Source organism: Corvus cornix, chromosome 1A, assembly GCF_000738735.6.
Source record: "Corvus cornix cornix isolate S_Up_H32 chromosome 1A, ASM73873v5, whole genome shotgun sequence".
In the NCBI taxonomy this organism is placed as follows: domain Eukaryota; kingdom Metazoa; phylum Chordata; class Aves; order Passeriformes; family Corvidae; genus Corvus; species Corvus cornix.
Genome location: NC_047057.1, coordinates 22,257,976 through 22,282,835, shown reverse-complemented (window position 1 = coordinate 22,282,835; position 24,860 = coordinate 22,257,976). Strand labels below are relative to the sequence as shown.

At 38.3% G+C, this 24,860-nt stretch overlaps 1 protein-coding gene across 3 annotated transcripts in view; it reads left to right on the top strand.

Annotated features, from left to right (window-relative positions):
- The window catches only part of CPED1 (cadherin like and PC-esterase domain containing 1), a 143,681-nt gene that overhangs the window by 113,012 nt on the left and 5,809 nt on the right, over positions 1-24,860 (top strand). For 2 of the 3 annotated variants that reach the window (XM_010395476.4, XM_010395475.4), the window contains exons 17-22: positions 4,351-4,468; positions 11,027-11,163; positions 21,036-21,256; positions 21,518-21,619; positions 21,828-21,915; positions 23,758-23,904. In XM_010395476.4, the coding sequence (XP_010393778.2) occupies positions 4,351-4,468; positions 11,027-11,163; positions 21,036-21,256; positions 21,518-21,619; positions 21,828-21,915; positions 23,758-23,904 (813 nt within the window). The remainder of the gene's footprint in view (positions 1-4,350; positions 4,469-11,026; positions 11,164-21,035; positions 21,257-21,517; positions 21,620-21,827; positions 21,916-23,757; positions 23,905-24,860) is intronic. The other variant, XM_019283616.3, reaches the window with a different exon arrangement.

Below are 24,860 nucleotides of genomic sequence, written 5' to 3'. Positions count from 1 at the left end.
ATCAGTATCTCAGCTTTTCATATCATTCCCAGTCTCTTACTGATGTCTGGGTGTTGCGTTTTCCAACCCAGGAGTGCCCAGACTCCTTTTCTAAAGTGTTTTTATGGTCCCTACTAGATCTGTGTGGAACATCTCACAGTCTTTTAATGTGTTATTTGTGACAGTCTTTGGGGTTGTTGGGGAACTATTATCCCATATTTGCCGGTAGATCTTACTAGGTTTCTTAAAAGATACTGTGGTGACAGTTTCCTTTAAAACATAGCTGCTGCACAAGGACACATTACTCCATCAGTTCATCCCGTTACTCCTATATTCTCTGTTTAATGGCTTTGTGTGTCTTTTGGTGTAGACAATGTTTTATCTATGCCTTCGACAGTGCTTGATGGCTAATAATAGTCGTTGTTTCCCATCCAACAGCAGTAGCAAACTGAAATTTCTTGGGCGAATGCCTCTCCTTATGGCAGGTCTCCATACTTATTTTGTACACACACATGTTTCATTTCAATCTAGTCAATTTGGGTGCTGAACTGAACTGGCCTGAACCTCTGGATCTTCAGAGGTTCATCTATCACTGAATACTGCAGCTGGACAGAGGGAGACAGTTGAAATGAGGTCAATATGCCAGCTGTTCCTTCATTTATCCCTGCCATATTAAGAAAGTTGATAGAGTGGAGCTAATCCATCTGCTCATAATTTATTACCTAGCAATAATATACAGTTTCACTATTTCATGAGCTCACTCTTTGACTAATTTTATTAGAAGTCCTTCCATAGCATCATTTTTAATCACTTTTCATGCAGTTTTAGTTATGTATAAAATAGAAGAAAAAGATGGACTAAAGAGACGTGAAAGTATTTAATGAGAAACTCAGGTCAGCTTAAATAGAACCAGATCAAATAAAGTTCAGTCAGTGAGCCTACAAAGACCAACAGAAAAGTGTTCTAAATTACCTCTTTCACATGAAGCTTTATTCTGTCATGTCTAAAGTGCAGTCAGAAGGAATAAGACAGCCCTGGCAGCACCATGAGAGGAGGCAGGGCTGCAGTGCCTGGAGGAGGTGGCTGGGTGACCTGCCAGGCTGATGGGCAGTGCTGGCCAAGGGACCACAGGGTCAGAGCTGGCAGGGGGAGGGGTCTCCTGCCTTCTTTACCAAGAATGCTCAGTGGGGTTTATCTCATCCACTAGTTCTCAGCCATGCATGGGTTCTGGATGTTAAAAGGATGCAGAATTTTGCCTCCGTGTTGGTTGTATGCAACACTAAAAGGAATTCCTGTGATCTTAATTATATTTCTCTTGTTATTTAGTTTAAAACATTCTGATCCTTTATTAGACTGGTAGGGGTAGTCTTCAGTGAATTGGGCTGGATATAATTTCAGAAATGAGTACTGAAGCAGAAATTGCCTGTTTTTCAGTGTTGAGCCCACCACTCCCATCGACTGTTAGAGGTTTTCATATAAATACAAGAAGGACTTTTACTGAGCAAGCTGACTGTAGAGCCTGTATACAGGCATCCTGGATGGGAGTTTCCAAAGCATTCAATTCATTAACATAAGTCTACTTCCACCAAAAATTATGGCTTTAGCCGCAGCTTTGAATGAACAGAGTTGGGTTATTCCAGAAAAATACTGAAAATCATTCCTTTCTATTTGAAAATGCCTTTTTGAGCTGATAGGTAGCCGCAGCTGTAGATGTTAAAAGTAACTTGATTTTTGTTTTGGTGTTGTGTCACTGCTGGAGCACCAAGTGTTAAAATGAACACAGATGGACATTTTTTCCCTATTGGGATGACTTCTCCCAGGAAAGTCAAGGGCTTCTTACCTTCTTTCCTTTTGCTGCAATTTCACAGTGATCATTTTTTCATTAGGGTGGAGGCGGTGAAAAGGTACAACAACAATAAAAAATCCATTTAAAAAATCCGTCCATAGTTGTTAGACTCCTTAATCAAAAGCATCACTGCATCTACAATGGTCTTTGCTATATGACATTCATCCCGTGACATCAGCTGCATGAGTGTGTTATGTGTGTAATGCTTTGTTTGTCTCTCTCTCTCTCTGTCTCCACCTGTGAGATTTTAAAACTGGTTGTAATTTTTTTTTTTGCTATTTATATATATCTGAGTGAAACTATGTATGTATATGTATATGCATAAGTATATAATTGAGAGGAAATATAGTGTGGTTATTGAAAGGTGAACTAAACAAGCAACATTCTTATTAAATTAGGCACCCAGACTATAAATAAACAAAATATCATGAACTAATAGCCCCAAATATTTTTAAGGTAATCATTAAGAAAACTTACTAAAGTAACAGACTTGAAAATCTGTTTCATCTCTTAAAGGCTTAAATGTTATGAAGAATCAGGTTCACTATAGTGTGATCTGAAAGAGACAAGGAAATTGTCATTTCACATAGCAGATGGACTCCAGGAATGTTCACTCTCTAAGTATCAACTGATGTTGATTAAAAGCTAGGTAGATATACAGAAGACAGCTTTATTCCTCTTTTATTTGCTAGTGTCCAGAAAATCTTCCATAAAGATAAAAGTTTACTAGCAAAATACCTCACCAATCTTATAGTCAATGCTAAATGCAGGGGAAATTTTCTTTTGATTCTAATTCAGACATTACAAGGGCCTTTTTATGTCTCCCTTCTAAAAATGAAGGTTTGCAGGAAGAACAGACACAGAGCATCAACTATCATTTAAGTTTACATGTCTGGCTCTCATCTTTGCCATGAGTGATCTTTTGTAAAGATGCTTAAGATCACAAGATGTTTCATCTTTGGGCAAGGCAAAGAGGATGTCATGTCACCATGGCACCTGAAGAAAACAATAAAAAATCTACATGCAGTTAGAAAAACCCTCAATGTGCCATACATTTATGGAACTGCAGTAAATCTGTAGCTGCCACAGATTCATTTTGCATATTATATTCAATATGTCAAGGATGGTAAAGGATTGGTCTCCTACAAAGGTAAAAAGGAAACAAATAAATCTTGTTCAGGGATTCACAACCTCTCATGACATGATAGTTTAGATGTGAATTACAAATTAAATGCAAGCAGTGTCCTTTACTTTGGAAACACAACAAAGGCAAAGGGAATCAGTTACATAGTTCCCTGCATATTGGTTGTAATTAATAATAAACCAGAAACATGAAATTGTTGTTAATGGTTTTGCCCAAGAAATGTGATTAAAATAAAATTTTGTTTGCTTAAACACATACCCTGGGCAGAATGAACAAGAAAATCCCTGGTGAGTTATTTTATGGCACTGTGTTGAGGGCAATGGCAGCACATTCAGGAATTTGGGGCTTTCTTGTGAAGTCCTGTGCAAATTGTTTTACTGCAGGGTAGGAACTTTCTGATGTTGATGTTAGTTGAAGTTATACTGTCAAATAGCTGTACAGTGTGTCCAGACCAAGAGACTCCAAACACCATTTAATACTAGAAGATACTGTGCCATTCATTTTGTCATAACAGTTTTCCCTAGGTAGACAGATTAAGCAGAGAACAGGACAACCCACACATAACCACTGTTTTGTTGCCTATTTATGCACAGATATTATCATAACCCTTTGAAGTCACTGGGAAGATTTTTTTTTTTTAGGTTTTTTTTTCACCACCATGGAGTTTAATGAGATCAGAGTAATTGTGAGACAATGGTTTCACTTTGCTTTTTGATTGCATAATCAAGAACCACCAGTATTGACAAAATTCCAAGATGTGTTCATATTGCTATCCACATCAGTGGCACATATTCTATTAACTGTCAGCACCTTGACCCTGTTAGGACTTAATTGTCTTTTGCTCATTGGTGCAATTTAAGCATAGCGTCCTAGATGTAGCATAATCTCATGGCAACAGTGAATGATATTATATAACAGTGGTGAAATTAATTTTAATATCATTTTAAAAAATAGAAATTTTTTTCCTTTAAGCACCTGTATCTCCTGAAGCTAATTTGGGGCATTTCATCACAGAAATGGATCCCATATGACTACAAATAGGGATACAAAATTCCTAAGGGCAAATAGGTAAGAGATTATACAATATGTAGAGACCTCATGATGTTACATGAATGTTATATATGTTAGCCTTAATAAATTTTCTTATATCTTTAGCAAATGTAGTATCTTGTATGTTTACTGTGGACTGGGATAATTTATTGCAAAACCTTTGTCTGAATGGAAAAAGGATTCTAAATTTCATATTAAACTATATATTGAAGAGCTAAGGGCGAATTAATTGCAGAACCACCCCAAATAACTTTTTTACTCTTGAAGAGGATTTCAAGGTGATGTGGATGGGTGCAGTGATGTCATTTTCACAGACTCTATTTTAATTCAGGACTGTGGTTCCAAAATTCACCCAGAGGAGTCCTGTGGCTTGCAGCCTCTCTCTCATGAATACCTCTCAGCAATTTCACAGACAGTGTTTAAGACCTGTGAAGCTGGAGACACAAAAGGTTTGTACTTTATCCCCCTTTTTTCTGAAAATTAACTCATTCACCTCTTCAAAGAAAAACTAGAAACACTATTAACTCTTTGCTATAGACATGCACTAACCTATGCACCATAAATGGAACTAATCACTTGTAATAGTTACTGATTTTTAAAATCAGGCTAATTTGTTTATGTGAGAATTTTTTGTTTAATAATTTTCTAATCAGTGACCACCACTGCATGTGCTATTTTCATATAGTCTTTAAAATGCATTGAAATATTCCATCAAAACCACTTAAAATAAAAATGCTTTATCCTAAATAGAAGGGTTTTTCTACTCCAAATAAAAATTAACTCTAGAAGAGGAACACAACACTTAGATCCATTTGGATTTTATATTTCCACTGCTATATTAGAAACCCAAAACTAGTTTTTAATTTTACATATATTTATACCTTAAAAAACAAGGGGGACAAATAAAGAATTATACAATAACCAATACAATCCAGACATGTCTTTGGTTTAGTGAGAACTCAGATTACAACAGATTGTCAAACAGGTACTCATGTGAAAGTCACAGCTTCATGAAGATTTATTCCAGTGTACTTTAACTACTCAGGCATGGGGTCTTTTTCATATTTAAGTTGTTGCTGTATTAGACAGTAAGTAATTCTGTTCGGTTCTTGGTTAGAGAAATGAAAAATAAACCAACAGTCCTCTGTGGTCTACTGACACAACTGTATTCTTTATCTTGCCATAGACAGGAGCAGCCCCCCACAGCAGTAAATTTGCACAAACTCGTTGAATAATCAATAAAAAGTAACAGGAATGTGGGAACTGCCTGAATGCATCACTTCATGTGAAACAGAGGCATGTAATAAATTTGTGTTATATGGAGCGAATGCACAAAAGAGACACTGCTGTTCCTAGCAGCATATTTTAATCACACAAATTGTGAATCATTCTATGCAACAATATCAGGACATAAAGTTCGACACTAGAAAGCCCAAACCAAATCCACTGAGTCCTTTCTCAGGCAGACCATCTCCTTCTCCTGATATACAACATACTCTTTTTGAATACTGAATCTAGCTAAGTGAGGCTGCATATAATATCTTTTGCAGCCATATTGTGAATAATATACAAAATTAAAGTTCAAACAAACTTCAGGAGATGTATACTCAAAGGACAAGTATATTAAACAGGGAAGAATAGTTTGTGCTTATAAAGTGAATATTGCCAACAGGTGTTTAGTGAGCCTAGAAGTGGGGTTTGCAGTATCTGGCAGCAAGAGACTGTATAGAGTTAATGTGTCTCTCAGCTCCCACCTGGAACTGGAAAGCATCATTCCAAATTCGTAACCAACAAATGATATACCAATCCTGGCAATGAACAATGGCAAATGGCAAATTCCCTGCTAAAGCAGGAACATCTCTTAAATAAGTTAATTTTTCAGAGAAGCCAAGCAATGTCATTTCCCCTCAGAAATCAACTCAAAACTTCTGCAGAGGTAAGGTGGTGTCATACACTGTTCTCATGCTAGGAAACAGTTTCATAGGGATACTGAGGTACTACTACAGTAAAATATATCTGTGCTGAGAAAAGCTTGTGTTTGAGCGTTCACAGACAGAGGCTGAGGTGGAGCATCAGAGATAGAGATGAAACCTTACTTCTTCTGACATTAATGGTAGAATTTAGAAGGCTGCTTTATAGCTCAGTACAACCAGGATTTCACAACTCATTTCTAACCTTTTGAGGTAGAGCAGAGGCAGTAATTCAGGGTCTAACCGTGACAGAAGTGACTTCCTCTTCTCCTAGTCACCCTGGCACTATTCTTTGAAGGAAATTCAACACTTTTCCAAATATACACTTAATTTGCACTATTTCTCTCTCTCTCTCTCTCTCTCCATCCCTCTTTTAATCAATAAATGCAAATATACAACAGGGAAGTTTCTTTCCTTTGTGTTTACATCGTGGAATGAAATTACAATTTTTCTACCAAAAAAATCTTTTTCTTTCAGAAGTTCTCCTTTGATTCATGTGGTTTGAGCCAGGCTATCATATGAAAATTAACTCGTTGTTCATTTTTGTATTATCAATAATACAGAAGTAAGCAAATATTAACTGTGTGTTTGGCTTCTAAGAAGGAGAGAGGGAGAGAGAACTGAAAGACACCATGAGAACTTGTGCTAAATTCCTGCAGGTGGATTAGATTGCTGCAGTCTGTAGAAATGTGGTTTGTAGACAATTACAAAATCTGGTGGGTAAGATATCACAAATTCCCTTTTAATTTTCTGTTGCTGTGACATGTATGTTTTAGTTATATCCCACTTTCTATTCTTCCTACAACTGTACCCAGTCTAAAATAATTCTGTGTGGTCTCTCTCTGCATTCAACAGCTGTCTGAATCTGGATCCAGCAGAGACATAAATTGAAGTCCAACAAAATGAATGTGTCCTTTGGTTACAAGGAGTAAATCTCAGTTTGGACATAAGTCCATAGGCCTAAGGCTATTTATTCTGTAGTAAATCATGTCCTTTTAAAAACAGTTTTTACTTTTGTTTTTCATAGATGCAGCTCGAATGAAAAGAAAAATATTTCCATAGCCTATTCACAGAGAGAAACCTTTCTAAAGGCCTTAGGGTACCAAATAAAGACCAAATGCAAAAGTAAACTAGTAATAAATTAACAAATTAACATCAGTGTAGGTTAAACATTTAGATTTTGAATTATCAAGCTAGAATAATATTTTCTCTTTCTATGGATGATTGTTCAGCACTATAGAAAAACCTTGATTTTAAATTTGAAAGCAAAATATGTGTAATTGTGACTATGACAATGTAAAAGGATGAATAAAAATAAAAGAGACTGAAAGAAAAAGCAAAACTATCAAGTGTACAGCCGTTATTGGTTAAAACTTTCAATTTTAGGCTAATATTTTTTAAATAGAAAGTAAACAATCCCAACTAATTATTTTGAAAGTCTGTTTATTTTCATGTGATTTTATGAGAACAGTATTAAGGAGTACTGGCAATGTTTTATCTCGTATCTTCAGCAGAAGATTTATGTATGCAACTGATAACTACCCTAATGAGCCAAAAATCCAGCTTTCGCTCTTCCTGTGGAAACCTCCTGCTTACTGGTTTTCATAAAACTTTGATTATGCCAATTTTTATTTTGTGAAGAAACTAACAGTGTGTCTTTCTTTCTTGCTCTCATTCACTTAATTATTGGTAAACTTGCCCGTTCCTGGTAGAGCCAATGTTAGTGCTTTTGCCTGAAGCACCACAAAATGCTGCCTGATTGAAATGGTGCTGAAAGCTGGATTATGTGCTGCTAACTTATATAAGTGAGGGAAGAGCAACTTAAAATTGCCATAGAATATAAGCCTAATTTCCAAGCTAATAATGTTTGCAATTTTTCACTGTTGTCTTCTTTTTTGTGAGATTCATTTTATCTTTTAGCACAATCCTATTTCTGAAGGTTAAGAATTCATTGACCAATTGTTGTGAAATTGCAACAGGAAAAGTTCACAATAGTTGGATTTAAAATGCATAAACTTACACGCATCATTTAAAAACTCTATGTAAATATAAAACCAGGAAGTATTCTGTTAGCATTAAATGTTTAGTGCTTCCTATAAATATGAATTTATCTCCATATATGTGTGTTCTCAAATCTTTTTACATTTGCCACTAACCTTTAACATATGCCAGAAATTGATCTTTTTTTTCATTAATATGCCTAGGGAATTATTGAACATAAACCAAACTATTTAAAAGAAGCTAGTCAAAAGTTACTTATCACTTTCAGTTGCCAAAGTTTAAACTTTTATTTTTCAGATATTTTGGCTCCTCAATATTCATTTTATATAGTTCTACTTTTCTAGTTTATTACATAAGACCAGATCAGCTCATAAAAGTATGGGATGTTAAAAAGAAAATTCCATGAAATGAGGGATCTCGTATGTTGTAGACATTGCCAGAACTTTTATGTATTTGGGTTGAAAGAAAAATTACAACATCAGGAAAAAAATACTGAGTTTTCATATAATTTTAAAATATAGGTCACTGCCTGAAACACCTCTTGGGTCATTTATTAAGACCTCTATAGCAGTGGCAGGGTCTGAGTCCAGACTTCAAACCAACCAACCATTCTGTCCCTGCTCTCAAAAGGTACAAAGCAGTAAAAGGTGTTTGCATGGCACCTATTGCTGGGTTATGAGAGTCCTGGCATTTTCAATCTCCTCAAGAGAAGGCTGTGAACCTGGGAATGACCATTTAGTCATAGATTGCAAAGTGGGAGCCAATGGCAAGATCCACAAGTGGCAATAGAAATCTTGGAGGGTCAAAGTATTCCTGGCCCCAGTGATGGCCACGGGACCACAGCCTGGAACAGGGCACCACAAAGCCAAGGGAGGGCCAGCATGAGTAAGGGATTCACAACAGGCAGCGCTGGGAGGCTACAGTAAGAGAAAAAGTCGAAATTCAGCCTCTGGTGTCCCAGCTGAGCAGGGTATTCATTGGGAAGAGGACTCCCTGCTCTAGAACCTGATTATCCCCTTTGTAACTTGATAAAGATTCAATTTAACCCCTTGATAAAAATTCTACATAGGATCTTGCTCAGGGATCAAAGTTCAGATCTCTCTTTTCACAAAAAATTACCAGGTTACAAGCATGCTGTTTGCCTGTCCTAATGAATTTTGAACTTTAGAGTGGTCCTTAACTGAGTGGGGAATATTTCTCCTAACTGCTGAGTGATTAGGATGCAGAAAATGCAAGTTTGAAACTCCTCTGAGCAAGAAGCGTGGGGTATCTCTGTCTTTCTGTTTGCACCCTCCCACCATGGTCCTGAGTTTCCCTCCTTCTCTCCTTCCTCCGTCCATGCTGTGAACTGGGCTGCTTGCCCAGCACAGCTTCCATGAGGCACCCATGCCCATGGGAACAGGGGAAGTTGGGTTATGCTCACTGAACCACACTGTGCTCAAAGCCAGAGTCCAAGGTTTTGTTTAGGTTCAGTCTGCTATAATTTGCTCCAAATCATCTACAAGTGCTTCTGAGGGTGGTGTGAGCATGTTCTGCACGGGGCAGAAAGAAGGGCGGCTGTGCAGTGTACGCAGCCACTGGTACTGCATGGTCATAGCACTGTGGGATGTATTCGTCCTTTAGATGTACCTGTGTGGGCTCCCATACAAAAAATTCTTGATGCTTTTATTTAGAAGGACTTCTTTATCTACTAAGACAACTCACCCTGCTACTTACCAAAACACAGTCACTTGGACTTTTGCCTAAGTGCAAGCACAAACTGCCTCCCTGGAAACTCCCTCGCTCCTGAGGTAGCAGCTGACTCTCCCAAGGCCGCTGGGATCTTGCAGGGTTTCTTCACTCAGCCTCCCCCTCAGTCCCTGGCCAGATGAAATATCAAAAGGCAGTATTGTACCTTTTGTTGTTGCTTCCTGTGCAGCAGCAATCCATCACACACAGCTGGCTGCTGAGCTGCTGCCTGGCAGCAGTGGTGGGGACAAACTCTAAGGCTGATCTCCAGGCATTTGACTTTGGCTCTGTTTTCTGGGCTTTGGTGAGAAACTCATCTGTGGTAGCAAGGCCCAATAACACTGACACAAGGATGTCAGGCCTCTGTGCCCTTCTTTGTGTAATGCCTTCAATAAGAACAGAAGTAGGTTTTGCTGGCAGTTACATAGGCACTGGGAGATACTGTCAGCACCGTGTACTTCTAACAGCAAGAAAAAGTTTCTTTTGTTCATCCGAATACAAAGGCAACTCAAAAGTTTTCTGTCTTCTTTCAGAAATTAAATCCCTCAAGTTTCCAGTAGGATTTTGGAAAGGAATAGTTTTAGAAAATCAAAATAACAAAACCATTTAACCTTAGATAAGGGATTACTAAAACCCACTGATTTTTAGTAATCCTACTTTATGCTCCTAATCTTCAAAATAATTTTTGTAAATAAGATCAGGCTCTCATAAGTCACGTATATTATTCATTTCACTTTACTGTCATCTTCTGAAGTGTATTTGTGCAGTCTGGGACAATCCTCTGAATTCTCACAAGTTAAAAAAAATAGTGTTTTGGAAGGAAAGTCTTAATCTTGCTTCATTTTTATATCAAGTGCTCTCAACTGTACACCCAACCTTTAGATGTTTCATTGTAGATGAGAATGAATGTTCAGACATGTCTGAATGTGCATATTTTCTTTTTGCATCCAACCTCCTCACCCGTTTTCTCTTTCGCATACCCCTTCTGTTGAGAAAGGATAAGCTGCTACAAGAAAGGCAACATGGACTGAGAAATGAACCCACAACTGGCTGTCAAATTTGAGCATTCGCAGCTCTTTCAGGAAAGGAAGAAACTCCCACCCTAGCTAAAGGAAAAGGGCATAACACAGTGAAACGAAATAGTCTCTTCAAAGGATTGGAGGGCATTTAATTTACAGGAAACTCCCATATGAGGTTTTTTTACTCATATGTGAATAAAATACTCAAAAATATCTTACTCACTTCCTGTGTAATAAAACTACTCAGAAGAATACAGAGGAGGTGCTGACATTCATTGCTGTTTTCCAGGGCAATGGATTGTCCCTTGCCTCAGCTGCTCTGACAACAGAACCTGCGACTGGAGAGAAATAACATGGCAGCCCCATGGCTGCCAATACTCTGTGCTGGCCAAGCCCGAGCTCCAGCGCTGTGTGGAGGGCAGAAGGGTATGTAAAAGGCTTTACATTTTAATTCATTCTTATTTACCTGGATATTTAGTGTCCTGAAGCTTTCAAAATATTTTTAAGATTGATATGTGAGAAAAATCCCTTTTTATTGTAACTAGAAAAATATTTGGGTGAAAAATTCACAGGGATGAAAACCAACCGCTGTCTGTAATTTAGCCTCATATGCAGACACAGTTGTCTGCTGCTGTTTCACAGAGGATCTTAGGTCACAGCACTGGAGTTTCAAGACTTATGGTGTATGTGGTTGTCAGTCTGACGTGCAGTGAGTACACAAGGACAGCGAATGGAGGACATATTTGCATTGTTGTACCAGTTTTGTCTCACATGCAAGTTGGTTTTCTTCTGCTGCATACCTAATGCATGGCATTGCTTGTGCACACTAATCTTACCAAGTCTTCTTGCACATTCTTTTCTTTTAGTGAAGCTTCTAAAGTGATTGCTTGGAAACACAAGGTCTCCTTAATAAGCATGCTATGACTGTTAAACTGTTGAGAGAGAGCTCTGATCTGAGGCTCAGGTACCTTACTGAGGATACAAATATCCAGAAAGTAAGTAATTAATTGTTATAAAGCTCTTTAAAGTGTATTGCCTAGGTAAGAAAATAGTAACTAAAAGTGGCATTTTGATAAAATCCAAGAGCATTTCCATATAGACAAATACAAAAATAATAGTCTTTCAATTAATATTTTCTCCTTCATTTCTGATAAATTTCTTGCCCTGCACAAAGGACTTTATTGCAATTTTGCTTTATTTCTGCCAGTGGTTTTCTCTGTTACTATAGAGCTGTAGGTTACTCCTAGAATATTAAAAAAAAAAAAAAATATTGCTTTTTATGACTGAGGAGAAGCTTGATTTGCTTCTCATGTACAAAGCAAGCTCTTCTGGATTGACCACAGAGAAAAATATTCAAGAATATGATTGCTTTGCTTTGGTCTTTGATTTCCATGGTCATAAGGCTGCTTTGACAAGAAACCACCCTTTGGTCAGGCAATTGAAGGACAGTGGAGGAACAGTATGCCACTATGGAAGTGGATTGCCAGGGAATTGCTGAGAGGATTTGCTGACATTTCCACATCCCATATCTGACCACTCTCATTCATGAGTGTCAAAAACAGGACAGCATTTGTAAAGGCTCCATTAAAACCAAGTGTATGAAATGAGTGTCTGTGAAGCTTAATTTTGTAATTCAAATTCCATCATATTCTAACTCTGAGGTCGCTGATCTATTCTAGTGTCAGATGACAGCCAGATCCTATGGGACCTACATTAACACCTTGAGAGAAAAATCTCTGTAAAACTAATAGCACTTGTTTCCCATTCTGCACCTTTTACAGGAGTCTCCTGACATTGTCTGATAACCTTTGCTGCTCTGTGGAAATCTGCTGAATTACTCCTGTTACCTTTGCACAGATGTTCATTTACCTGGTTTATTCTTTTAAAGTCATCACTCTAAAGCATGCTCCCCTTTTAGTATATTTCTCCTATCTCTTTCCTTCAGATGTTATTTTATCATAACTTTGTAGTGATTTTAATTTTGTGTGATGTTTTGCAATTGCATTTTTACTTCTTTTACCAAATAAATAAATAAATTGGATCAACTCCTTTGTGTCAATGCAACTTAAGAACTAAGAGTGACTTTCTTCATACCAAAGTCAGATGAAAAAAAATGGTTCCCTTCTTGGCTGATAAGATCCTGATTCTGCCTTTGATAAGTCAAACGTTGAAATTACTTTACACTGTCCAAGCGATGTAGTAGAAAAAGAATTTTTTTTCATTTGCTTACTGAAAAAGACTTTTGTCTGCGTTATTTAGGTTTAAGCAACCTGGACTTTTTATAAAGGAGCTATTGAGAAGCAGGAAGATATAATTCTTGTGAACAAATACATGTTTATTTCAAAAGAGATTTTGATAACCATCTATAAATGTTTATATTTCCTCAATTGTGATTTTAGTTTTGATTTATTATATACCTTGTCTCTAAGTACTACAGAGATCACTGACATCTCAAACTGAAGATATCATAATTTCCTTAATAAAATAAGCAGGAGGTTTCAATGCTGGAAACAAAAGCAGATGTCAAAAAATAGCATGAGTGCCAAATGAAAGGGAAAAAGTCATCAACCCAAGTGAGGACACTGAGGTGATCTGGAATGCTGTTTGATTTACATTTTTGTTTGCTGAAGTTCACTAAGAACTTCATTCATGTGTCCACTCAAAATGGGCTCAACTAACCTGGGTGCCACTCTATGCAGGGGTTTCGAATATTCAGCTTGTGTAACTTTGGTCTCTGGAGTTCAAAATCCCTTACAAAGGACATCTTTGCTGTTGACATGGACAGAGGAATTGAGTGCACCCTAGGCAAGTTTGCTGGCAACACCAACCTGTGTGGTGCAGTTGACTTGCTGAAGGGAAGGGATGCCATCCAGAGGGACCTTGACAGGCTTGGAAGATGAGCCTCTGTGAACCTCAAGAAGTTCAAAAGGCCAAGTGCAATGTCCTGCACCTCTGTTAGGGGAATCCCAATCACAAATTCAGGCTGGGCAGAGAATGGACTGAAAGCAGTGAGAGGGACTTGGGGGTGTTTGTGGACAAAAAGCTCAACGGGAGCCAGCAGTGTGCACTCACAGTACAAAAAGCCAGCCACACCCTGGGCTACATCAGAAGCAGTGTGGGCAGCAGGCTGAAGGAAGTGATTTTCTCCCTCTGCTCTGGCTGGAGTACTGTGTCCAGCTCTGGGGTCCTCAGCAAAAGAAAAAATGCTGACTGTTGGAATGAGTCCAGAGGAGGGCCTGTGAGTGGTCACTGGGCTGGGGCACCTCTCCTATGAAGACAGGCTCCAAAAATTGGGCCTGTTTAGTCTGGAGTACAGAAGGTTTTGGGGAGACCTTAGGGCAATCTTCCAGTATCTGAAGGGGGTCTACGAGAGAGATTGAGAGGGACTTTTTACCAGGGCATGTAGTGATAGGACAAGGGGGAATGGCCAGAAAGAGGGTAGGTTTAAATATTAGGAAGAAATCTTTAAGGATTGTGAAGCTCTGGCAGAGGTTACCCAGAGCAGTTGTGAACTTGCCATCCTTACAGGTCTTCAAGACCGGGCTGGATGGGGCTCTGAGCAACCTGGACTAGTGAAAGGTTCCCTGCCCATGACAGGGGGTTGGAACCAAATGATCTTTAAGGTCCCTTCCAACACAAACCATTCCATGATTCTATGATCATGCTAAGACATAAACAGCATATGTGTGTGATTACATCTTTTAATTTGAATAGGAGGTGTTAATCTCTATACCACTGTCAGATTTCAACTTTGGTAGCTGGAGGCTGTTTTCATGTGCTTCTCTATTAGTTTTATATGGGGAAAAAAAAAAGAGATAAAAAAACCCTACTTATCTTTCTACTTTTAATGAATGTGAAGGGAGACATGCAACAATTAACCAGTGCTGTGCTGTGTCCCTGATTTGTGTTCACTTCAGCAAGTGATGAATTGAGATGTAAAGTGAATGCTCTTTTTGGCTGAAATGCAGCGCATGGAAGATGAACTGTGTTTATAAGTGCAATCCTTCTATTGTTCTCGAGTTTCATAGAACAATGGCAAAATGCAGCAGATATCTCTTGGTCACTAACTTGTATTCATTTGTCAGTGCTTCTGAAATATATTTGTGGTCACCCAAACAGAGCACTTTTTTCCTGCCTGCATCATAATTAAGCTTTCAAAAATGCTTTCTAATTTGCTTTCTGACTCCAGGCTACTTTTATTTCTTACATTAAAATTGATTTGTTTTCCAAAGCACATCTGTAAAATTATAATCTTTCTCTATAAGAGAAATCCATTTCCCTGGCTGAGTTCCAATTGATTTCACATCATCATTAACTGCTATATTAGTTTGTGTCCATATAAAACTGTTTGAATTAAGTTGTTTCTGTGTGTTGTGGTTTAACCTGGCAGGCAGCTGAACACCACACAGCCATTCACTCGCCCACAGGGATGAGGGAAAGAATCAGAAAATAGGTAAAACTTGTGGGTTCAGAAAAAGACAGTTTAGCAGAATGGAAGAGGAAGGGAAAATAAGAAGAAGAAGAAGAAGAAGAAGAAGAAGAAGAAGAAGAAGAAGAAGAAGAAGAAGTATACAAAGGAAGTAATGCACAATGCAATTTCTCAACACCCACTGACTGATGCCAATCCCATCCCAGAGCAGCAGCCGCTGCCCCCCAACCAATTCCCCCCACTTTTATTGTTTAGCATGATGCCATATGGTTTGACATATCCCTCTGGCCAGTTGGGGTCAGCTGTCATGGCTGTGTCCACTCAGCTTCTTGTGCCATCATTCTCTCTGGCACGGAGGAAGGAGAAGCTAAAAAGTCCTTGACTTAGTGTGAGTGCTGCTCAGCAACAATGAAACCATCAGTTACGATAATATTGGTAACCAGTGTGTTACCAATATTATTCTTATCCTGAACCCAAACCACAGCACTGTACCATCTACTAGGAAGAAAATTAATTCTATCCCACCCAAAACCAGGACACTTGGTTTCATAAAAACATAAGACCACCTGTAGTGAAACAATAACACTCAAGCTGGTGGAGACATGAGAATGTATGTACATGCACAAAAACAGTTTTATGAGGCCTTATTTTGCTTTATGATGTGTTAGCAAGAATAGTCAGTCATATGTTTGTATTTCATACACAGTAAACAGGAAAATTTTGAAGTGCTGAGGTTAAGGTTTTTCTGGCTGAGTAGATTTTCTTTCAGTCCACTTATAATATCAGCAGGCTTTTTTCTCCACTTTAAGGGAAATGAGATGCAGACTGTCTCATTCTTAGGCAGCTCCATATATATGTCCTAATTGAATCAAATAAATTTTTCATCATAATAAAATACTATATCTCTATTATGTTGGCTCAACAAAATTCTCTGTAGCTGTGGTTAATGACTTTTTACAGTAAGACATACACAAATGTATTAAGACAATTCTTTGATTTTTGTACAAGATTGATTTTTTACTTTTAAAAATGGGTGAAGGGAAAAGGGTTCTAGCAGGTTGTTATTTATCCAATTAGCAGTATATAGAAAGTTGGCCTCAATAGCAGGAGGGATATATATTTTGCTTATCATTGAGAAATACTACCCAGAGTTTAGTCGTATAATAAGGTACCATTGAGTCATGTGTAATTAAGAGCAGGAAATATTAAAAGGTAATATTTGCTGAAGTACTTAAAATTCAGCTGTTAAAACAGGAATTTTAACTTATAATTTCTTAGTAATATTTTAGAGTTAAGTAGTGTTTTGAACTTTCAGGTGTTTAAATTTCCCAAGTGTGGTTAATTTTTAATGATAGGTCTTGTTAAGAAGTGAATTCCTCTATGCTTACACAATCTTTCAAAGCCTTTAAGCGATAATGGAATTTTTCACACAAAATATTTGCAACAGAAGACAGTGAAAACATCTGTCTGTGTGGAAGCGTTGTTCTTTGTCTGGTAAAATTATAATCCGTGTATGTCTGATTGTTTAGTCATCCTGCAGACAAATGCCCCATCAACTTGAACAGTATATGACTAAGTCTTGTGCCAGACTTGTAAAAAAAATGAGGTATGTTTTACTCTACACACCTAAGCCATCATGTTCCTCATTATTTCATAGAGATAAATACAGAATCATCCCTGGAGCCTTTTGTTCAAATCATATTAAATACTACATGGCACATGCAACTACAATGAGTTCATCTAATTGTATAGAAATAAATGTGTCTATAGTTACCATACATTCAATTACACTGAAAGATTATTTTCATTCATTAGAACTCTTGGGTTAGTTGAAGGACATAGGTTTTCTTCCTGGGGCTAAACACCACTTATTTTAACATTTGAGTCCTCCAAGCATTTGCTGAAAATGAAGCTGACTTGCAAAAGGTGGACTTTGAAAGATGCTTTCTGATGGCTTGCATACCACAACAAAATGTGTTTGGCCAACTCTCCACAAGGGCAGTTTGAAAAGAGGGTAGGATACCTACAGATATCCTCTTCCTCCGCTTCAATTTTTTTTTCTTTCGAGGAGAAGAAAAAGAAGAATTTGGGTTTTTTTTCCAGGATTTACATGTCTCACATCATGGTTGAACCAATGGTTTGAAGCAGATTGTTGGATGCAGACAAGATCTTAATGAATGGATGTGTGTGTGCAGATGTGTTGGTGATGTGCTAAGCATCCACCAGCCTGGGGTGCATCAAATTACAAGAAATGCACACCTATCTTGCTATCTGAGATCTTCTTCAGACGTATGAGAGAGCATTCCCTTCAAAATCCCAGCACACAGTCTCCAGAGGGTGACTGCTGATACTGTCCCGTGATGACTGCAAACAGACTTTAGAGCTCCCTCTGAGAGCTAGAGAGCAGGAGCCATAGGTTTCACATACTGCAGTCCTAGTTTTCATACCTTTCAACAAAGCCATGATTTCACTGTGGAAGACAAAAACAAAGTTAAACAAATTTGTCTGATTCCAGTGATACAGTCCTGATGTGGCTCATACCTACTTGAACAATCAAAGATTTCTTGACTGAACGCTAATATGGGTACTATAATTGACTGACACCTTTAAGAATAACCTCCCCTTTTGATCTTTCTGTACAACCAAAAGTCCACTTTGGCCCATTTCTTTCTTTCCCACTTGCAGCAAGCCTTGACTATTCTCTTAGCAGACCTGTTTCTAAAAGTCTATGTTAATTTCCCTAGAGGAACAACATGTATTCTTCCCCAGTGTGATGTTGCTATCTTTCTCATTCCTGATTTGGAAATGGGCTGAGCGCAGTCTCATCGGTCTTGTGATAGTATTTGAAGAAGTATGTCAGGGCCTTAACAGTTGCCTGTTTCATGATGCTGATTGCTCTAAAGGAATCTGCTCTGACTCCTGTCAGCTACTTCACATTTTCCGAACATCAGGACAAAAACAATAGGAGTATGCTAAGGCCCACCTGATATTTTCATATGGCACCCAGCATCATGGCATTTCCAGACTAGAGCTGCCACTTTAAGACATGATCATATCTAACTTCTTTCTTCTGATAGGGGTTTACTAAATGACTGCACATAGTTCCCCTCCATCTCCAGACCTGGCCAGCAAGGTACCCCAGGGCAGACTTGAAAATTCTGTCACGGGTCCACTGTTTATGTGTATGTACCTGTGTAGGTATAGAAAAATTGCAAAGCCCTAAAATGCTAAATCGTTTAACGATGTAGATTGGGGTGTGTGTATGTGTTTTGCTCTAATTTTGACATAACAAAAACATGGGAAAGAGATCTTAATCTTTGGTGCTCTGCAGTCTTTGAGACTTTGGACATGTTTGCATGATTCTTCAGACCTAAATCGCTGGTGAATGCAAAGTGTTGGCAAAAAAGACATCTGTGCATCATGTTCATTGGCATTGGACATGGTTCTTTTCTCCTTTTTTCCCATGGAAGTTGTTGTCCTGCTATTTGAAATCAGTAGTAGATGAGATTAGATCAAATATAGTTAGGAGAAAACAGCTATGAGAATTCTAGTCACACTAGAATGAGATAAAAACGTCCCATCTGCCAAATTAGTGTAATTAATAGCTGAATATTCTCCTTAGCAATTCCCATGTGCTGTGATAACAAAATGGTGTCATATGTTACTAGAAGTAGACAAGAAGCAGTCTGTATTTTCTACCAACTGCTGTACGTGTGTAACTCGGTAGGGCCTGTTTGTTATTCTGCTAATAATGTGTTAGGTTTTTACAGAAGTGTTCTCACCCACATTAGAAGCTAATGATGGCCTTGTCTGTGAATATCTGAGAACTGCTTTTTAAATACATATGCATCAAGATACTACAGTGATGGGCTTATGAAATGGAGATTAAAGAGACAAGGATATAGACAGGCTGGAGAGATTAAGAGATTTTGCAACCTAAAAGAATTGTTGCATAAAACCTCAAGTTAACCTATTTTAAAATTAGGACGTATTCTAAGCATGAACTGTCTTCCTAATTGTAAATAATGTGTGTGTCTGTCAGAGAGGGAAAGAGAGAAAGAATATGCAACCAGTCCTTCCATGGATCCAAGGATCCTTGACTTCTGTGAGTCATGTTATGCTTGATTTAAAGAGGTTTCTTTTGACACGATGTGAAAAGCTGGAAACCCCCTTGCGTGTGAGAGAAATGCTTATGCAATACAAGCATGAACAACAGCTGTTAAAGAATTTCCTCAATGAAGCAGCTTTGAGGAGTCCAGGACAGGAGTTAGAAGAGCCTCTGTGGGCTCAGTGCTAGTTGAAATTTGTTTGCTACCATACATAATCTATCAAGGGCTTCTCTGCAGCCCACAACGGGCAAGGCATAGGAAGTTAAAGGCATTGTCATGCCCGTTTTTGGCCCTAACCAAGAGGGATAAGGGTATGCTCATTTGAAATTCCTTCTCTCCTGTGGAAAGTATCATTGGTACACTGTTGTGGCTTATTTTTAATCACAATGGGTTAAAAGTGAGAAGTGGAATCAATTTTCAAAACTGTGACATTCCTGACGGGAATAGACAAACAGATAAATAGATAAATAGATGTGTTAGATGAGTGTAGTCCAAAATGCCTCTACCACATAAAATCTCTAAGAAAAGCTTTGGAAATATATCCTTAAACATATCATCTTGTGAAGTTTAAATTTTATTTGCATCATCAAATATTCAAGGTGGAAGTGGTAAAACATCAAACTCCAAATCAAATTAAGAAATGAAACAACAAAATCCCAGTTTACAGGATGCCAACTACCCTGAGTGCCAGAAGAGGTAGGAGAAGCTGAGTATTTCTGTGCAGAGAACAGGGCTGTTACTGTGTAATGGCTCTATGGGTTTCTTAATCCCAGTTTTACATTTTTGCTCCTCATTGCGGATTGCTGGCTGAGGTGATTGGGGTAATGGATTCTGCACACAGTTTCACTGGCAAACCACAGTGAACTGGATTCTCCTACTCTTTGGACTTTTCTTCTATTACGTGCTTCATCAGAAGGAAATGCTAGTCCTATTCACTCAAAATAGGGCAATAACATTTTAAAAAATCCCACAACACTTTAAGTTCTGTAGTCTCCCCATACAGAGATGTCTGTTTTTTCAGAGGAATCTACGGAATGAGTAGGAGCAAACCCAAATTTACTTTATTCATTTTCAAGTTCAGGGTAGCCCAGCAGAGACTGCTATGCTTACAGCATTTTTGTCATCCTGGGAGGGTTTCTAACTCCTTTCAGGCCATGGTGCTTCCTGGTGGTCACATCACACACAACAGGACTCTATTCAGATTATCCTCCACCCAAATAAGACCCTTTTCTTTCCCCTCTGAAACTGCAGAAAGGCCATCTCTCTACAAATAAGGCAGCAGCTGCATCCTTCATGGGGGTTGTGTGTGCGTGTGTGTGTGTGTGTTACTTTGGTGTAAATTCTAATGAATCCCATTTGTTTAAGAGCAATACATGCTGTGTAGGAACAAACCACATGAAAAACTGAAGGAAAAACTGCAGGAAGCTGCAAGCAATCATGAGAGCAAGTGTGTACTAGAAAATGGAAGTAAATATAAGCTTAAGCAGACGAAATTATCACCAAGGATGGAAAATGCAGGGCTATCTATAACCTGTACTTTTTGCCTTCAAAAAATACAAAACAGCTTTTTATTAATCAAATGACACAGATTTTGCTAAAAGAGAAATTTAGTATTAAGATGCCAGGGTACTGGCGGTTCATAAAGATATTTCTGGAACATTATGAGAAGCATTTAAAAACCTCCCAACTAGCCGTATGCTTTTCTTAGCTTTGGTTTCTGGATTGTACTTCTAAGTCATATCTTTTTTTTCCATCTGAAGATTCTTTTTATAGGTGACTCAACTAACAGAGGGATGATGTATTATCTAATAGAAAGAGTGAATAAGACTCTTCAGGAATGGCAGAAGACCCATGATGTTAAATGTTATCACAATATCAACGAGGGGAAAACATTTATCAGTTACTCCTACTACCCCCAGTTCTGGATGAATGCAAACCAGAGACCGACTTTTGAAAAAGCACTGGAACAGCTGCTGCAGAGGTATGGTACAAACTTTGTATCTCCCTTGTTTGTATCATCATTCTATTCCCAAATGTGTTTAACACATTTTACAATTAAAATCAGTAAACAATAAAACATAACCTGCACAGACCATATTGTGTGGTTAAAAAATAGCTGAAAATTACATCAGGCCTCTGATCAGGGTGCCAGATACAGTTCAGTGAAATGCAAAGCAGTGTAGTTAAAATGTTTGCCATCTGTTTAAAGCAACGTGTGTTGTTTTTCTTTTCTGGGTTTCAGGTCACGTCCCCTGGAGAACACAGACCAGACCGTATTAATTGTAGGTGGTGTTCAGTGGCTTAATTCCAATCACCTGCTAATTATCCAAAAGGTGTTGAACAGGTAATGTTATGTACTTGGTGTTATTCCAGTTTTTGATATGATAAACTATGAGAAACAACAAAAAATTATAAAAATACAAACTTTTAATTTGTTTTTTTCATAGACGTGTACTTAAATGACTTTGAAAAAAATAAAGTATGCATTGTCTTTTGATGTGTCTGTTAAGAAAAAAGTGTGTCCTTGTTCTTTTTTTCAATTTGCAAAACAGGGAGAATTTATCAAATATCCTGGTAATTGTCAAATCCATAGGGATGGGCTTTCACCTTCCAGTGGATGGAATCCATTCTCTGTCACAGGTAAGATACAGTACATTTTGAGTGCATTTTCATGGAAGACTTGTAATTTCAGCACTAATTTGCTGTCTGGTCAAAATATGTTACAACCTCTGCTGAGCACATTTTAAGTGGATCCAGGAAGGTTAATGTTTGTATGTGCTTATACTGCTTACTAATAGGGATTCAAACCAATTTCCTTATTTCATGGATTCTGCTGCAATCAGAGAGCCATTTGAGATGCCATACTTGGTCAGCTGTCCCAAGAACCAGAAGAAGCTCCAATATTAATCCAGCTGCCAAAATTGAGAGATCGTGCTGGGGATGAGCAGATTGCTCCTCATGCCACACTGCGCATAGGCGCTCCCCAGGCTTCCTCCACGGTTACTGCTGGATCTGACTCACTCGTCTGGCTTGCACAACTCAATAAATCCATCTTAACCCACCTATGAAGCCAGAACATTACAGAGCAGCTGGAATGTACTGATGAATCCAGCCTGTTATTTGCATGTTAATCGGATGTTACAGTCGGTTTAAATCATATCCAAGCCTCTCAGAGTAACAAATGTGCTCATTTCAATGCGCTGTGTAATTCACTCAATTCACTATTTTTATTTACAATTTGGACAGTGATTCGCTATTGAACACACATAAAATGCATGGATGAGAAGCACTGGAAGGCAGAATGGAGTAAATGATGCCTACCAGTGCTGTGTGTCATGCTCCAGCTATTGCCAGGTGTTGAAAAGAGAAAATTATTACCTTTCACAGATTATGTACAGCACTCCCTGTGCACTGGGGACTGGCGCCCACGTCTTTTTGCAACCATAACACACTGCTGTATTCAGCATGTGGCTTCCTGCTACTCTCACCCTTCCCTTTGCTACAGAGACTGCCCTGTCTGATTTTGCCCATTCTTCTAAGTTAGTACTGCCTATCTGCCTTGTCTCTATTGAATGTCTCCTTATTGATTCAAACCATTTTCTTAATTTACCTGCATGACCTAAATAGAATGAATTAAGGAAACTGTTGTCATCAACATGAAGAATCATTTTCATAGCTCCTGTCATAGTTTTCAGCAAAATTCAGTCCTAGAATGAAGAACTTCAATCCAGAGTACGTGAGGCAAGGATAAAGTATTAAAGGCTTCCCAGGTTTACCTTTTTCTTTTTCTTATTTAATAAATTTTAAAAGCTCCAGAAATCAACTACAGTGCATAACCAACATTCATTTCCCTTTCAATATTGGAATCATATGCCAAATTACCCGTGTGGTTTGTATGCTTCAGGATTACCCCAGCTACTCTCACAGGCCTTTCATCTGCTGTGTCGAATCCACTGCCTTGCCAACTTTATAGCTAACTTTTTTTCTATTCTTGGTCTTCCTGAAGTATATTCAGAAACAATAATCTGTTCTTCAGTATAACCATATTTAAGATACCCATGGTCCTGTACTCCCTTTTGAATAGCTGCCTCAATGAATTTGATTAGAAGCTGAGTTTTTCTTTAAAGGAGCAGTTTCACTATTTGTTACAGACAACTTTATAATTGGAATTTTTTTCTGGATTACACCTCATTAGCTAAATACAAGTTAAAAACCATTACCCAGGAATTATATTTTAAACTATCATGAAATCTTCCTATAAAGGAAGCTGCACGTGTACTGAAAAGTAATTATAATTTCTGAAGAAACCCTATATCAGTCTTGGAGTAGTAGCTATTTTTAAGAGTGAATTTATAGTAATTCATGTCTGTAGTATAACATAATTGCTTATTCAAAATGCAGTTTTGCTATTTATTTTCATGACACAGTAACCTTTAAACAGTCCTTCTGACAAGACATTGCAACATTTTATCTGGAATGCAGGCAGAAGTGCAAAACTTGTGGAATGAAAACTTGGTTATTCTGGATACAGCAAAAAATTTGGGCTATGAAGTGGTTGACACCTTTGTCATCACCATGGGACGTTACAAAGAATTCCTGCAAGGGAAGTGTGGCTGCCATTTCCATGAGGTAATGGTTTACACTTATATCATTCCCAGGTATTTAAGAAATTTTGACTTTCAGGTCTTAGAAACAAAAAGGCATGTGGTGAGGTTAGCATCTGTCACTCTAAGTTAGGCCTGAATACAAATCGTGGGGAAAGCAGTTTGTACGGTGGCACTTGTCCCTCACTGCTCAGAGTGCAAGGCCACCCAAGGACATGCTGAACTGCTGGCCTGGTGATACCTTGAAATAAAAATAAACGTGCCCTTCTGCAAAGGTAACTCATGTAAAACGATGTTGCACAGTTTCCAGGTTCTTGTTTTATTTATTACGTGTTATGTATCTCTGCTGCTTCTGCATGGACTCAGTGTCTCTTTTTACTCAGTCTCACAGGTTTTTGACTGATGCCTCCATAACTGAGCAGCTCAGCACACTCACATCAAACCATAAGTACAATTAAAATGGAGCTTAAAATTGAAGGACCTATCTTAATGCTATGTATCTGTTTTCTTATGTCTGAGAAAAAATAATCTGGAATAGTTACAGTGATCCACTGTACAAACAGAAGTGTAAATTGCTGATTCCCGCTCACACCTGTAGTCCTGCTTTCTTGACTAAAACCTACAGAATTTTCTTGGGATTGTTATCAGACTCACATGAGCTCACGTGCCATGCGTCAACCTCCCAGCTGGTTTCCACCTCAGGCTCCACAGCAGCTCACATGTTTTCAGGCCCGTGCCAGGGCCTCTATCCTGCTTTGGGGCCAACATCAGCAGGTGTGGTTAGTTAACCAGTCCTTTAATCTACTCTGCTCAATACTTGAGAGGCACAAACACAGCTCAGTCCAAATGAAGCCAGAAAAGAGGGAGTAAGTCACAGAGTAGAAATTTATGTGATTGATAAATAGTCCCATGGAGCAAATGCCTCCGTCCATTTTACCCAGACAGCTGTATTGATCCTTTTTTATCTAGAACCCAGATGCT